General features: G+C 41.9%; 1 protein-coding gene and 1 long non-coding RNA gene across 2 annotated transcripts in view; one reads left to right on the forward strand and one right to left on the reverse strand.

Annotated features, from left to right (window-relative positions):
* Positions 1-16929, reverse strand: part of LOC135094263 (ABC transporter G family member 20-like) — a 19427-nt gene continuing 2498 nt past the window's right edge. Inside the window, exons 2-17 of the mRNA XM_063994248.1 lie at positions 13164-13343; positions 12606-12765; positions 11823-11977; positions 11245-11352; positions 10837-10930; positions 9780-9926; positions 7124-7279; positions 6896-6996; positions 6481-6676; positions 5720-5903; positions 5067-5200; positions 4441-4511; positions 3669-3757; positions 3004-3180; positions 2351-2477; positions 1-2183 (exon numbers count right to left, since the gene is read on the reverse strand). Of these exons, the coding sequence (XP_063850318.1) occupies positions 2012-2183; positions 2351-2477; positions 3004-3180; positions 3669-3757; positions 4441-4511; positions 5067-5200; positions 5720-5903; positions 6481-6676; positions 6896-6996; positions 7124-7279; positions 9780-9926; positions 10837-10930; positions 11245-11352; positions 11823-11977; positions 12606-12765; positions 13164-13343 (2251 nt within the window). The 3' untranslated portion in view covers positions 1-2011. The remainder of the gene's footprint in view (positions 2184-2350; positions 2478-3003; positions 3181-3668; positions 3758-4440; positions 4512-5066; positions 5201-5719; positions 5904-6480; positions 6677-6895; positions 6997-7123; positions 7280-9779; positions 9927-10836; positions 10931-11244; positions 11353-11822; positions 11978-12605; positions 12766-13163; positions 13344-16929) is intronic.
* LOC135094323 (uncharacterized) overlaps positions 14211-16929 on the forward strand; it is a 13308-nt gene continuing 10589 nt past the window's right edge. Inside the window, exon 1 of the long non-coding RNA XR_010263737.1 lies at positions 14211-16112. This is a non-coding gene — a long non-coding RNA (uncharacterized LOC135094323). The remainder of the gene's footprint in view (positions 16113-16929) is intronic.

The raw sequence follows: 16929 nt of genomic DNA on the forward strand, positions 1-16929 counted from the left end.
TTCTTCAATTATATATTAATACAACACATTTCATGTTCATAGATATAATCATTACTTATATTTACATCTTATTTTGCATTGTATAATTAGTTATCACATTGGCATTTTTATGTAATTTCTATTTTGACTTAAGACATTATTTTTGTCTCAATCATGTCTACTTAACATAAATTTTTGTCTGTATTTTGTAACTTACACCACACAGAAATAGACAGACATGATAAAATATTATTACAGTAATGTACTTGTACACAAACTGGATGACTAATGTTCCTTTAAGGAAGACTTTCCTGTTTCTTAGGAAGATGCATCATGTTTCATCCTTAAAAATTACTTAGCTGTACTGTAAAGGGCAGATTATTAAAAAGCTCATACCAAGAGAGAGAGAGAGAGAGAGAGAGAGAGAGAGAGAGAGAGAGAGAGAGAGAGAGAGAGAGAGAGAGAGATGATTTACCTAGTTACAGTATACTCTGTTTCCATATCCATTTATACAGTCTTTCCTTAAGCTCATATTCACTCCTCACCTCTATCTCCTCTTTCAGTGTGTGATTCACCTACAGTCATCTGCTGGTCACCCAGCCAGCTGTTACCCTACAGAAAGAGCTCAGAGCTCATAGTGATTGATCTTTGGGTAGGACTGAGACCACTTACACACCACACACTGGGACAGCAAGGTCACAACCCCTCGGGTTACATCCCGTACCTACTACTTGCTGCTAGGTGAACAGGGGCTATACATTAAGGGGGTTGCCCATTTGTCTTGCCGCGCCTGGGATTCAAACCCGAGGCTTCTTGGTTAAGAGCCGAGTGTGCTAACCACTACACTACGCGGTGTGTGTGTGTGTGTGTGTGTGTGTGTGTGTAAGAATTATTATGTAATGCCAGGTGCAATTAGGAACACCTGCTGTGGAAGTATTTATGTTCCATTTGGTTTCATAGAGCAGTTATCAAAACATATATGTATTGACCTTATTTACACTTTTCTGATTCCATTGAGATGAAACCAAATTACTTTCAGAACCTATATGCAACTCTACAGAATCTCTTCCCTGTATCACAGGGAGACACAGCCTAGCCACACTCCACACCCAAGCTGCCATTGTATTGTGTGTGTCGTGAAAGGTGACTAAAAGGGATGGAGCCAGGGTGAAAGGTGACTAAAAGGGATGGAGCCAGGGGTACTTCCTCCTCTGCTTTTATTCCTGCCATGAGAGAAAGCATGACATCTCAGTTATCCATTTGAAGGAATCATCTGAACTTGGTATATGCAATAGTTACATAAATATGTACACACATAGTTGGTGAACAATCCTCTGATTCCACCACTTACAGTATATCTTTTTTATAATTCTAAGGAATAATTCACTGCTTTACTTCAATATTTTGAACATGAGTGCTTATTCCACTATTTTGTACAATATCTTTTTAGTTTTCATTTGAACGAAACACTTTGTCAGACTCACAAAACTAAATATTTTAAAAGGCTATGTGTATGGCAGAGAAAATGGATAAGGATCAGACACTGTACTTGGTTATTGATTATGATGTTCTCAAATATGCCCTTTAAATGCATGGGAGTTTATCAAAGATATGAAAGTATGCATGTTTGTATTCCGGTAAAAAAACAAAGCATATTTGTTACTTAGTTTCTGTGAAGGAAAGGATCCCAGATAGCCAGACCACATATTATTCATTGCTAGCTTTGCCATCTGCCTTCAATACAACATTTCCATCTCCTTGTGACCAGCTGCTGGGAGATCCAGTGAACCATTAACATCTGATATGTGTCCAAGTGAGAAATACCATTTGCAATGTACTTTTTATGCTGTGAAGGTATGTATGGATGTCTTTGAAAACAGTCAAATGATTATGACACCTTTCATTAAGTTTTTGTTGTATATTATTAATGTATATCTGTGTTCTAAGGATATACACCTCCCTACCTCTATCCCTGAGAGAAAGTACTTTTGTGCATTGCCTGTGACACTGTGCCTGGCAGGCATTACAGGGATCATTTTCGCACCCTGATGGCAATGAGAGCAATGACTAGATGGATGATGAGCCAGGCAATGGTGACCAGGTAGCCCAGGTAGACTGTAGCATATGTGATGTCCCAGCCTTTGTACAGTATAGCACGGATGGCCTCACATGCATAGGTCTGTGGCAGGACATACGACACATATCTGTATGGAAAACAGAAAAGATTATTGCTATCAGAAATTGGAAAAAGGTGACTAAAAGCACCAGGTGGAGAGATGGTTCTAAATGTCACACCATATTTTCAGATGTCACATGCATGCTTATTATGAATTAGATTAATTTGAAATATTTTCCACAGCACAATATTCACCTGAGAGCCACTGGAATGCCTTGGATAGGCCACACTATGCCTGACAGCAGCAGCAGTGGGTAGAAGATCCCAAGTGCCATCATGATTGCTGTGTTCTCATCATTGGAGAGTGCTGATGTCATCAATCCTGGAAGAAAGGTACACAACCACTATTTCCATTTTTCATCCTTCATAACTTTTCATGTTTCCTGGCCTTGGATATTTTCCAGTCCCCCTTGACCATCACCACCTTCTTGTCCTGATGTATTATTTCCCTGATTCATGAGGCCATCAATTTATCTCCTTATTAACCTTTCTGTATATAATATCACTCATTTGTTGTGCTTTTTTTTTTCTTTACCTAAGAATCCTTTGAATGAAAAATATTATACTGTCCTCCTGTAATTCTTGTGACAATGTACTCAGTGAAACATTTAAATTATTAATAATCTTACTACACTATTTCTTCTCCCTTTAGTCCCTTCCCTTAAACTTAGCCCATTACCTCCAGTGTTGCTTGCTGATCTGATCATAACCATTCATACATCCACCCTGGGTCAACACAAGCCTTCTTTCAAACCTATTCCAGTACCTTGCACGTTACCTGCTGCCCTTACCAACTTTTCATACATTTATTCTTCATCTACACAACCCTTTAAAGTAATGTAACCCACCAAAAGTCATGCCACAGAAACCTTGCAGCACGGACAGCAGCACTACCCACACCATGCTGCCTTTACACGGGAGCTGGAACACCGGGAACATGAATACCAGGATGAGGGAAATCTGCACCAGCATCACCAACATCTGCGTCGCCAGGTGTGCCAGCATCACCTCACTGGACTGCACGCCTGCCAAGAGGAAAGATAAAAAATGGCATGTTAGTTATAATGTGGATGGATCAGTTGTCAAATGTTGCTTTTTTTTTGGGGGGGGATGGAGCGATAGGAGCACAATATCGTAGTGCAGTAATTTACTTTTAAGGATATGCATAATAGTATTTAATGAATCTATTGATGATACTTGTGCAATAACAACATTAACTACTACTACTACTACTATTACGATTACCAGTGTTTCATTAATCAATTCAGTAACCATAGAACATGCCATCATCCTTCTTAGCAAACCAATCATTATACATTTCTCTGTAACCCATACTCCACCACCCACCGCTGCCACCACACTCATTCCTTGCGCCATCCAAACCCTCCTTTCATTCACTACAGAAGACTGAAGACGAAGTTGAGCGTAGAAGAAAATTGACTGCTCCCTGTGCACACTCCCAAGGATCTCTCTCTCTCTCTCTCTCTCTCTCTCCCACGATCCATCCACTCACCGGACACCCAGGAACGGTCCAACAGTCCTTCCTTTCGCTCTATGATGAAGGAAAGTGCCGTCAGTCCCACAGCCATGAAGTACGTGATGCTGTGGAGAGAGAGAGAGAGAGAGAGAGAGAGAGAGAGAGAGAGAGAGAGAGATTACATGAAAAGAACAGATCCCAGAGGACATATTGATCTATACATCACCAGATGTATGTATCACTAACAATAAACAACGTGGGGAAAATAAGACAGAATGAGGCAAAGCTCTCTCCCACTTCATCTGTCCCTCTGAAAACTTGCTCGCAGGAAACATGAGATCATATGGTAAAAAAAAAATGTCATTCTGACAAACTTACAGAAAACAATATATCTGAAACGACTGGTTGTCTACGGAAAAGCAATGCAACAGTTCATGTTCTGAAATGCTTTACATTCTCACTACGATTATTTTCAAAGGCCACAGAGATGATTAGCCATGTTCCAAGAGTGTTTATCCTGTTAATGATATAAAGATCTTGTTAATTTGTCACAAGAACTGTAAAAACACCCTTGAAAACACGTTCCCCTTCAACTAGAGCCTTTCAAATGTAGTGGAAATGCACCACAGAAATGTTTCGCAGTATGGCTTTAAGTGTAGCAAACTTTTAAGATACTGTATTATGTAGGCTACTCCTAGTGACATTACATGAGAGAGAGAGAGAGAGAGAGAGAGAGAGAGAGAGAGAGAGAGAGAGAGAGTGGGGGGGAAGGAGGAAATGATGTCACGTGAAACCCCTTTATACTCACGTCAGAATTACTCCCGGCGCCATGAACTCAGTGAAGGACGCATCGGCTGACCCGTACACTGGTTTGGCGAACTGAAAGCAAAGGTTACATTGTGAAATATTGAAGCTTCACTGATTTAAACAAGCAAACTTAGGTCTCTCAATGAATTGTCTTTAAAGATGAAACAAGGACGGAAATACACACACACACAAAAAAAAAAAACCGGAATGGCAAAATTACAGAAAGTTTTTATAGTGTGTGTGTGTGTGTGTGTGTGTGTGTGTGTGTGTGTGTTTCAATACACATTACAAGCATCACTCGGTCCTGCAAAAAAATACTTAAACAAGCATTATGAATCACTATAATTCTCTCTCTCTCTCTCTCTCTCTCTCTCTCTCTCTCTCTCTCTCTCTCTCTCTCTCTCTCTCTCTCTCTTTCTCTCCGCGACTATTTTCAAAGGCCACGGAAAGGATTACCCGGGTTCTCAAGAATGATTTTCCTCTTTTAATTTAAAAATTCTACTAAACTGCCACTAGAACTAAAAAAAAAAAAAAAAAAAAAAAACTTTTAAAACCCGTCTAACTTAAACTGGATCCTTTCGAAAGTAGTGGAGGTGCGGCCTAGAAGTGTTTCAGAATGCTCCGTACATCGATAGGAAGGGCAAGCTTGCTGGTGTCGATGGGGAAGTGCGTTATGTCCTCCACGTCCTGAATCACATCCTCCAGGAACTTCTCCAGAGAGCTGAGCAGCGCGAAGCCCAGCGTGGCCGAGATCTGGGAGTCTGTGTGAGAGAGAGAGAGAGAGAGAGAGAGAGAGAGAGAGAGAGAGAGAGAGAGAGAGAGAGAGAGAGAGAGAGAGAGAGAGAGAGTTTGTGGTTTATTATCTTTATATAATACTGTATTTCCTTTTTTTTGAATTCTCTTTTTAGTTTAACAGATTCAAGAACTTTCTATGTAACATTATTGACACATGCAAAATACACAGATTAGATTAAATAAGATTATTTTTTATTGACCACAAAATCACAAAGGCTAAATCAAACATACTGAGTATACTGTAAAATTAGTGGTTTCTGTAATTATAAAGTCACAAGAACAACATTCATAATAATGGATTATTCAATAAAGCAGAACATAAATAACAAAAATAATAGTATTAGTAACATTAGAGCATGGTTATATCGGATATTCTAAAAGTAATAAAACTAAGAGATCTGCGTATACAAAGCCGTGACATACACACACACACACACACACACACACACACACACACACACACATACGAGTACACACATACTTACTGGTGTTATCCATGTATATATGGATCATGGCCGCCTCCTTGTCAGTTCCGTTTACTTCCGGTATTTTTGTCGACCCATAGAAGGCAAGAATACCCTTGGTGAAGTTAGGGCTGAAATAGATCAGGCCCCAAGTGCTGCCGTCCTCCACTGCTGCATACCCTTTATCGAAGCTGTCGTAAAACTTCTGTAGAGCAAAGACAAGGTGGGGAGGATAGAGATTTTTTTTTTTCTTTTATGGAAGAGGAGTACTGGTAAAGGGCTACAACATTTATAAAGAAAAAGTCCCACTGGGGTGCCAGTCCCTAAAGGAAAAAAAAAGGCGGGGGGGGGGGGGAGGCGGTGGAGGAAGGGAGCAAAAAGAGAATCCGAAGTTGGAGGAGTCTTGATATCTTGCAAGGGAAGATGTGGTTGTACAGTTTCTATTTGCATTTTGCTCATAGTAGTACTACCAGTTGTTGTTGTAGTAATAGTAGTTTAGGTACTTTTCACCTTAACTCTTTGACTGCCACTTGGTACACCTTTCCCTAATTATCAATCTATATTTGTTCTACAGCCACATCCAATCTTTGAACTGGGAAGAAATTGCAAAAATAGACTTACTATTTTTTCATCTCTAATTTTCTTGCAGATGCTTATATAAAGACTTCATGCATTGCTTTTGGTGCTGTTAATTGTTTCGTGTTGCTGTGAAAGGTTAAGAATTGCAAGTCCATACCACAAACACACACATATACATTTCATAAGGGCCATCGTCAACTCGCCTTGGTGATAGTTCTGTTGTTCAGCTCTCGGATGTAGGACTGGGAGAACATGAAGTCGTCGCCAAGGATGGCAGGTATGTGATATCCTTCGTCCAGATTGACGATGCCCATGGGGAGGTCATAGGGAGTGCCCCCGACCGTGAGGCAGAAGAGGACTGTCTGTAGAGGCGGCATGAGGAACGAGAAGAGAAGAAACCTGTAGGAATAAGGTTAAAGAGAAAGAGAAAAGAGGATTTTACATATGTACAAATATATATGTATATACTATGTTTTTTTTTTCCAATATACGGTTGATCATCGCACAAAACAGGTAAAGGAGAGAGAGAGAGAGAGAGAGAGAGAGAGAGAGAGAGAGAGAGAGAGAGAGAGAGAGAGAGAGAGAGAGAGAGAGAGAGAGAGAGAGAACACTTCTCACCCTTTATTTCTCCACAGTCTGATAAAGTTCTTGATGAGTAGGGCGGTGAACCGGTCCATGGAGAAAACCCTCTCGTACTTTGAGGTTCGAACCCAGGGCGACTGTTGGAAACGAAAGGAAACACTGACACACACACACACACACACACACTCTCTCTCTCTCTCTCTCTCTCTCTCTCTCTCTCTCTCTCTCTCTCTCTCTCTCTCTCTCTCTCTCTCTCTCTCTCACCAAAAGAATGTTGTTCTCGCTGGAGTCTCTCAACATCACATGTCCCGTTGTTGGATCCACGTCCTCTTGCAGTATCTTCAGGGAGCCCCGCGCTTCTGGCAGGGACCCGGGCAGGGGCTTTGTGCCTGACGTTTCCCCTTCAAAGGCCACGTTCACCTGAGAGGGAAGGGAACGAAATAAGAAAGTGAGGGAATACGTGAAGGTGGGTGAGAAGGGAAGCTTTAAGGATGAATATTTGTGCGAAAACGAACACCTGGAAAAGATGAGAATGAGAACAGAGGATGGTAAGATGATGACTGCAAAGGAGGCTGAAAATGTAAAGTAATTGCTGGGTGTGAAGGACGATGGAATGTTCGAGCTTTATGCAACAGGCATGAAGTAATACATTAAGGTGTTTATCTATCTATCTATGTATCTGTCTATCTATGTATCTATCTATCTATCTATCTATCTATGTATCTATGTATGTATCTATCTATCTATCTATCTATCTATCTATCTATCTATCTATCTATCTATCTATCTATATATATATATATATATATATATATATATATATATATATATATATATATATATATATATATATATATATATATATATATATATGTTTATTTATCTTTCTATTTACTTACTTATTTATTTATTTATTAATTTATCTATCTCTATCTATCTATCCATGACGACTGTTCTTAAGAGCTCCATCAGGGAATGGTTGCGATAGAAGAACCTCTATTAATTTAATTTCTGTCCTTGCATTCCCTCTCTATATGTTGTAATCCTCTCATTCTTCTCTGACTTTTTTTCTCACTCTGTCTTTTCAATTAAAAGTGGGTGGTCCCCTTGCGCTCACTACATCTTATATAGTCATCTCACTCTCATTTTGTGTGGACAAAGCACCTTGAGGGCTGCATATGGCCACTCTTCCAAGCTACATTTCATTCTGTCAACTTTACTTGACATACCACACCTATTACAAACACTCATTACTTTCACCCTCCATTCTTTACAAAAATGTGGAAATCTGTACAGCCTTTAAGGTCATGAAAAATGTATAGGTAAATGTTTACCTTTTTGCTCGTCTCAAGTCGGAATGAATTAATTGTTCATACATTAAAAATCCTTCGCCAGTGATGTAAGTTTTGCGTCATAAAATGAAATAGAAAGGCTTTATTAAGCTTGTAGTGCAGTGCAGATGGTGGGCGGCTGAGGCTTCATTCATGTCTCGGCTGATGAAGGAAGAGCGGCTGGTTATCCTATAAGAAGGCTGGACTTGGAGTGGTGCTTCCCTGCTTCAAGTCAAGGAAGATTATTCGTGAGTAGATTGGCATGTTTTAGAGAACTGATTCACTTGGGACGGTGAATTGTGCATGTTTACATTGCCATGGGATTGGATGTGCTCATCCCGGTGGTGTGTGCTCGGGACGCCATTAGGTGTACTCGTCGTGGTGCACAGGGAAAGAAAGCGTGAGGGGTTTGTAGATGATGTTGAATTTAATGCGGTGGTAGAGGTAGTGTTTAGCGGTTAGACTCATGGTAACACGTTGGTAAATATTGTGTGTGGCCATCACTTCATGCACCTGTGTGACGATTCAGGAAGATGACAAGCAGGTGTCACCGAGAGTTAGGTTGCGTTGCCTTGAATTCAAGCATATCTGTGTGCATCATAATAGAAACTGAATAGAAATTGGACACAAGCTGAGGAGATGATCTAGGTGCATCGTCAGGCTATGTGTTTGGTATTGCTACAGCTTCACTGACAGTTACCTGTATCAGTCTTTCTTTTTTTTTTTTTTTCTCTCTTTTTTTACATCGTTGCCATGCCGCTACTGTGGTTTTGTTGTAGTTCTTTTCCCATTCTCAGTTCTCGGTGATTGAACTTTTGGAAAATAAGTGGTGCAAATTATAACATTACGATTCTCATGTCGGGCACAAAGAATTGCTGGGCGCTACTCCTGCTTAGGCAAAGCTGGGTTACACCAACATTTAAGATTAATTCAATAATGGACAAGGTGCCGTAGGATGGGAAGCTCCAGTTTGCAAAGTTATAAGTTTCGACTTCCGCCCAAATAATGTTGCTGATTAATATCTGATTAGAGGCTAAAAGATAAGGTTTTAGTCAAGAAGAGGGAAATTTGAGGGACAAAGCAACACTGATGGACTTAGCCTTGTTTTGCATTGTGCATTGTACTCGAATAAATGTAACACTATGTTGGATAGGAGTACGGTGTGTGGGTGTGTACTGTATCACACAGGCACTAACAAGCAACCACGTCCACTTACAAAACTAACACTTGCTAATGCATGAAAATCGACATCTAAATTTAGACTTTTGAGGCCTCAGTGTTCGCCCGTCTGATCCCGTGGAGTTTCTTAAGAGAATTTCAGTTGTTATTTTCAGTGTTTTGAAACACATATATGTAATTTCAGTCATATAGTAGATTTAAATTGTAATATATTTCCATTGAATCTGAATCTTACAAAATCCCATTGCAACGGAACGTTTTACAGTAAATGCACTGTAACTCCGAACAGAACCACATATACTAACTGTATATGTGTAGTCAGTGAAGCTTCCCAGATAAGCAGTTGATTATCGTGGTAGTGACTGCACACACACACACACACACACACACACACACACACGCACACACACCTTGCCGTGAAGAAGTTCGTCCTCTCCGCTTCTGTTCTCGAGGCACAGCTTGAGGAAGATGTCCTCGAGGGAGGGGATGCCAAAATGCTGGATGAGGCTGTAGGGGGAGGTCTCGGCCAGCAGGCGGCCCCCGCGCATCAGCCCCACCTGTTGTTATTATCATTAAAACTATTATTATTATTATTGTTGTTGTTGTTGTTGTTGTTGTTGTTGTTGTTGTTGTTGTTGTTGTTGTTGTTATTGTTGTTGCTGCTGCTGCTGTTGTTAGTAGTGGTGGTGGTGGTGGTGGTGGTGGTGTTGGTGGAAAAATGGTGATAATGATGGTAATGATTTTGGTACGTGATGAAAGTGTTGGCAGTGAGTGTCGTTGCTGTAATTATTGTTGTTGTTGGTGGTGGTGGTGGTAGTGGTGATGGTGGCGTTAGTAGTGGCGGTAATACTGGATGCGCTGGTGATGCTCGAATGAAAAGTGTACCAGGAAGCGAGCATAGGCAGCCACGAACCGTCACCACACTTTATAAACCCTAAAAACAATAACCTCGCATCCCTCTCTTTACTCTCATTAGTGCCTCGATCCACGCACCAACACAGAAGCGTCGAATTTCAACTATAACTCAGACGCTTGACAACAAACAGTACTGATATGGATCCTGACATTACCCATCTAGTGGTCATTATCAGCATTATATATCTCTATTGAAAGCTCCTATCCTGTGTACACGCCTCTATTCCCTTCTAACTTGTCCTTGCCCTTACATAAACCCGTATTCAGAAACGCCTTGCTCTCTCACCGCAACTATTTTTAAAGGTCACAGAGATGATTAGCCGAATTGTCAATAGTGTTTTTTCCTGTTGATAACGTAGAAATCTTGTTAATCTGTCACTACACCACAATCATGAAAAAAAAAACACCCTTAAAAACCTTTATAACTTCAAGTAGAGCCCTTTCAAAGTAGTCAGGGTGCGGCGCATAGGTGTTTCAGAATATAATACCATGTCTATTGAATTCCTCTACTGCTACGTATCATTTTTTTTTTTTTTTGGCTTAGTGCACCACCTTGTCTGCCTGGCGTGCCTCCTCGATGTAGTGCGTGGTGATGATGATGGTGGTGTTGCCGCTGTTGCACACCTCCAGCAGGTGCTCCCAGATGCTGCGGTGGGATGGGGGAGAGGAGGAGCAGGAGGAGCAGAAGGAGGAGCGGGGGAGAAGGTGGAAGAGAACGAGGAGGCGGCGCAGGAAGGAACGAAAAGTAAAGTTGGAAGAGGGGAAGAGGGAAGAAAAGGTGATTATTATTATTATTATTATTATTATCATTATTATTATTATTATTTTTATTATTATTATTATTATTATTATTATTGTTGTTATTGTTGTTGTTGTTGTTGTTGTTGTTGTTATTAATATCATCATCATTGTTGTGGTTTTTATGATTCCAAACACACACACACACACACACACACACACCTGCTCCTAAGTAGGGGATCCACCCCCACCGTGGGCTCGTCCAGGATCAGCAGTTCCGGTTCGTGCAGGAGTGCCGCGGCCAGGCTGACGCGCCGCTGCTGCCCGCCGCTGAAGGGAGGATGGGGAGGGCGGGGGTTAGATGGCACACACACACACTCTCTCTCTCTCTCTCTCTCTCTCTCTCTCTCTCTCTCTCTCTCTCTCTCTCTCTCTCTCTCTCTCTCTCATTTACTTATTTTCCATCAATTTCTGTATTATTCTTAAGCTTATATACTTGTTACTTCCCTCCCTCCTTCCCCCCCTCCCGTTTTCTTTTCTCTCCCCTTCTCTCCCCTTCTCTTCCCATCTCTTCCCTTCCCTTCCGTTCATTTCCTTCCTTCCTTCTTTCCTTCCTTTCTTCCTTCCTTCCTTTCTTCCTTCCTTTCTTCCTTCCTCCCTCCCTCCCTCCCATCCCTCTTTCACTTTTCTTCTCCTACAAATTTTAATCAACACACGTACAGCTTATCACAAACAGTCTCATAAGGGACAGTGGATCTGCTGCTGCTTGCTCTTCCTTTGTGCTTGGTTGTGTCCCTCACCTGAGTTGGCTGATGAGTCGTGCAGGGTTGGGCAGGTCGAGGAAGGTGATGAGAAAACCGGTGCGTCTGGTGATATGTCCGCTGCTCATCTGGTGAATGCGGCCGAAGTAATGCAGTGTTTCCAGGATTGTAAACTCCTGGTACAGCGCCAACTCCTGGAACGGTGAAGGTGGCGGTGGCGGTGGCGGCGGCGGTGGTGGTGGTGGTGGGTTGGGGTTGTGAGATGGTGGTGTGAGGTTCGGGAGAGATCGGGTTGTAATTTTTTTCTTCTTTGTTTTGTATCTTTGGTGATGTAATGTTTTGTAATTCTCTCTCTCTCTCTCTCTCTCTCTCTCTCTCTCTCTCTCTCTCTCTCTCTCTGTATGTGTGTGTGTGTGTGTGTGTGTGTGTGTGTGTGTGTGTGTGTGTGTGTGTGTGTGTGTGTGTATGTGTGTGTGTGTGTGTGTGTGTGTGTGTGTGTGTGTGTGTGTGTGTGTGTGTGTATGTGTGTGTGTGTGTGTGTATGTGTGTGTGTGTGTGTGTGTGTGTGTGTGTTTCCTTCCCAGCCCTCGCCTCCCCTCCCCTCCCCTCCCTTCACTTTCCCTCCCCCACATACATACCCTTCTGCTCTGCTCTTCCACATTATCACCACCCTCGACTTTCCATTCCATACCTTCCAGTACCTTTCACACGCATCCTATTCTACTACAACCCTTTCCTAACGTTCCAAACCTTCCCTAACTCCTATTCCCTAGTGCCCGTCTCTTTTTCCCTTTCCCTAGTGTTCTTCTCTTTCTCTCTCACCTGGGGCATATAGCCAACCCTGTGGCCGGGCACCGCTGACTCCGAGGTGCCTGGGGAGAAGCCGAAGAGGAATATCTCTCCTTTGTCGAGATGCAGGCGGTTCACCAGACATCCCAGTAACGTGGTCTTGCCGCAGCCGCTTGGACCCAACAGACCATAGCTATAGGAAACAGAGGTAGTTGAGGGTATTAGTGTTGCATTTATTATCATCAAGTTCCAGCTATGTAGAGTTAACCGGCATTCTCAGTCTTTCGTCTCTTTTTCTGGTAAACTGTGGAACTCCCTGCCTGCTTCTGTATCTCCTTCCTGTGATTTGAACTTTTTGGAGAGGGAGGTTTCAAGACACTTATCCTCCAAGTGTGAATGATCCGTTTGGCTGTTCTCTTTAGGGACTGACATCTCAGTGGACCTTTATTTTTTCATACTTCCATTGTGTTGCCCTTAGTTTGAAACCCTCTTACATAAAAGAAAACATTATCTACTTATCACAAACAATCTCATAAGAATCAACACATATACCAGTATTTGTTTTTCCTTTGTGTTTCTTTACATACTCACATGGCGCCCTGAGGAACCCGCATGTTGAGGTTCTCCAGCACCATCACTTTCTTCTTCCCTGAGCCGTAGTACTTGTAGGCGCCTTGGACCACCACCACGTTGCCGCTGCTTGTACTGCAGGTGCTCTTCCTGTTGCGGCGCCATGGCAAGGAGGTGCCGGCCGTGGTCATGCTGCTGTTGCTGGAGGAGAGAGTAAGAGGAGGATGGGAGAAGTGTTGGTTTACGAGGTAGCTTTAGGTGACGAGAGGTGTTGGTGGTGGTGTGGGAAGGAGGGAAGGAGGGAAGGGAAGAAGAAAGGAGGGAAGGAAAAAAAGGAAGGAAATGATGAGTGTAATTAAATGTAGCAAAATGCCGATAGTACTATTTCTGCTGCTGCTACTACTACTACTACTACTACTACTACTACTACTACTACTACTACCGCTATTATTACCTTCACGTTCTCTTCGTACATTTTACTAATAACAGTTGTTTTTCCCCTTGTAGCAGATACATAAGTTCACTTGTCCGTACTGTAACACACACACACACACACAGAGATCGTTTCACTGTCTCGCTTTGAGATAAACATTCCCTACCGAAACCTTTGTCTCGCCTCGTCAGCATGCCAAGGTCAGGTGAACAGCTTCAGGTGACCTTGACTAGCACCACGTGACGCGGCGGTGTCGGCAAGGCGTGCATGGTGCCTCAGAGCCTTTACACATCCACTGCGTCATGCTTATTGGATACTGGCGGCTGGCTCCGCCTGTATCAAGGGTCAAGGGGCGGCATACAGGGCCGTGTGGCTAGCGACGGTACGAGGATAAGTTACGGTACGGTTATAATTAAAGACGGTAAAAGTCCGGTACGATATATATATATATATATATATATATATATATATATATATATATATATATATATATATATATATATATATATATATATATATATATATATATATATATATATATATATATATATATATATATATATATATATATTTTTTTTTTTTTTATTTATTTATTTTTTTGCTTTCCAAGTACGGTGTGGTATTTTTTTTTTTTTCTTGTTTAAGGGTGTGTAATATGTCGGGACGGTAAAAGTACGGATCATTAGTACGGTACTTTTTTTTTCAGGCATGGTACGATTTATTTATTTATTTTCATACAGTTTCTCATCTCAATCAAGATGATTACTTTGAGATGTGATGTGCTGCCTAGTATTCACTCTCTCAGGTGTTAGTGAGGTGTTGCCATAACAGATGTTCTAGTGTGTACTGTAATGTGGTAATGTTTGTAATAGTTACTAAAAGCCAAACATTATATCTGCCGAGAAAAGGGATAGGGTAAACTTTAAATGACTTTTTTCTCCTTGTGCGGGACAGATGACAGGAATCCTCAGCACTCCCCGCTACCACTCACTTCAGGTTCTAATCTCTCCCTGGACAGAGAAGGTTACTTTTATGACCATATAAAAGCTTGTCAGGTGAACTAAATAATCGTATCCTCAAGTGCTGGATGGTACAAGTGATGGGGTGTGATGGGGGAGCCAAGGTACTGGTGATGGGGTGTGGTGAGGGGCCAAGGTACCGGTGATAGGGTGTGATGGGAGGCCAAGGTACCAGTGATGGGGTGTGATGGGAGGCAAAGTTAACGGTGATGGGGAGATAATGGGGGGCCGAGATACTGGTGTCGTGCTGTCATGTGAACTGGTGACACAGACGCGGCCGTGGGTGATAGTTATGATAATTGTTTTTCATATCTCAGCATCCTCTGCAACGTGACTCTCAGCCGCCACTGACCTTCAAGACTTTAATAACCCACATCATTTTTCCAACCACTCAAGAATAAGACTTTATTTTTAACCTTAAACTAAGTGAATAAATGGATGAGTGAGTGAATTAGTCTATCAATCCGTCTTCCAAACAGTCAGTCAGTTAATCAGTCACATTGCTTGACGCTATACGGATCCACTAACACCTGAGTCTCTACCTATGCAGTGTAACAAGGAGATAGCGTACAGGGGCGATTTATAATGTTATCACGTATTAAGTGCTGATATACCGGACGCATATTAGAGGTAGTGTTAAGTGTCGTATTAAGTTCTGGGTAAGTAGTGGCGTACTCTGCCCGGAGAGTGCATGTATAGTTACAGTACTTCACTCGGGGTTACTGCACTATAAATCAAGGGTGGATTGTTTTCGAAGAGCTATTATTTTTGCAGTGCCTATGTGCCTGTTATTACTCATGTTTGTATTGTATTCATGACTGGACGCGTGTTCATGTTGCATTCGTGACTGGACGCGTGTGTTCGTGAAATATTCGTGATTGGACGCGTGTGTTTGTGTAGTATTCGTGATTGGACGCGTGTGTTCGTAGAGTATTAGTGACTGGACGCATGTTCATGTTATATTCGTGACTGGACGCGTGTGTTCGTGTAGTATTCGTGACTGGACGCGTGTGTTCCTGCAGTATTCCTGACTGGACGCGTGTTCATGTTGTATTCATGACTGGACGCGTGTGTTCGTGTCGTATTCATAATTGGACACGTGTATTTCGTGCAGTATTCGTAATTGGATGCAAGTTTTACACCGTATAATCATAACGATAAAAGAAAGTTAAGGGTAAATGTGTGAATTTGAGTCGTTCATGGATATTCGGATCGTTCTTACAAATTTATCTGACACCAAATGCCACTTCAGTAAATGCAACCCGAGTTATATGCAGTGATTATCAGTCACTGCTGTCACTTCATCATGTGCCATTACCGGAGCTTACAGTCGCGTCAAAATTAATTGTTTGAGGGAGATCGAATCACTGTTTTGAATGAATGACGCACCGAGTCTCGAGCCACACACTTCTTGATCAGTCAGTCAGCCTGCGAGGTGCTTTCCTGAAGAAGGGACTAGCCAGCATCGTAAGGGAGAAACAGAATTCATGGCCAGCCATTCCTCTGTTGTAATGAGAGGTAAGAAAATCTGTAACCTTAGTGTTTACGTGCATGATGAAGGAGATGAGCGCTCGCTGCCTATAGCTGGGTGTGATTGGCGTTCCCTCTCCAGCACGATAGAAGAGGTGATGATGAAGACCACCTGGTGTCCACATGATGGGGGTGAGAATAGTGAGATCTGAATTATAGGATATAGCGTACGTAACCCCTTGATCACTTTTCTTTTAAATGTAGGGGAGCACTGGCCTAGGAGAACAAAAAGAAAAAAAAATGTTCATTGAGGTGCCAGTCCGTAAAGAAGAAAACTTAATGAAGTCATGCTTGAAGATTTTTACCGAGCAGAAATAAGGTTACATGCACTGAGACATTTGAACAACTCGATCACTACTTTTGTCGTCAGTGAAGGTTTTCGGAATTATACTGTGAAGATGCACCAGACCATTTTATTTTGTTGAGGAGAAACCCCAGCACTCTAAGAGGCTTAATGGTGCCTCTTCCTACAGTGTTTGTTTGCTCCTCACGTAACATGTTCGTATTAAGGCTACTTGTCATTGCGGGTGGCGATAAACACAATAAGGCAAGAGTTAAATGAGTTGAATATGGTGAAGGTTCTGCACGCAGCGCCTTTCCAAACACATTGATAGGGAAAACAACACTGGTGGGACTTTAGAGCACTGCAGGAATATTAACAGAATCACGCCCGCCTGCTTCACTCCGCCAAACGAATGTTTTTTTTTTTTTCTTAAATAAAATCGTATATTTAACTTACATGTTATTGCAGTCGTTATTTCACTTACCTATCCCAACATAGCTGGTACGTTTAGTGTTCTATCTC

The sequence above is a fragment of the Scylla paramamosain genome, chromosome 3 (genome assembly GCF_035594125.1).
Source record: "Scylla paramamosain isolate STU-SP2022 chromosome 3, ASM3559412v1, whole genome shotgun sequence".
Taxonomy (NCBI): domain Eukaryota; kingdom Metazoa; phylum Arthropoda; class Malacostraca; order Decapoda; family Portunidae; genus Scylla; species Scylla paramamosain.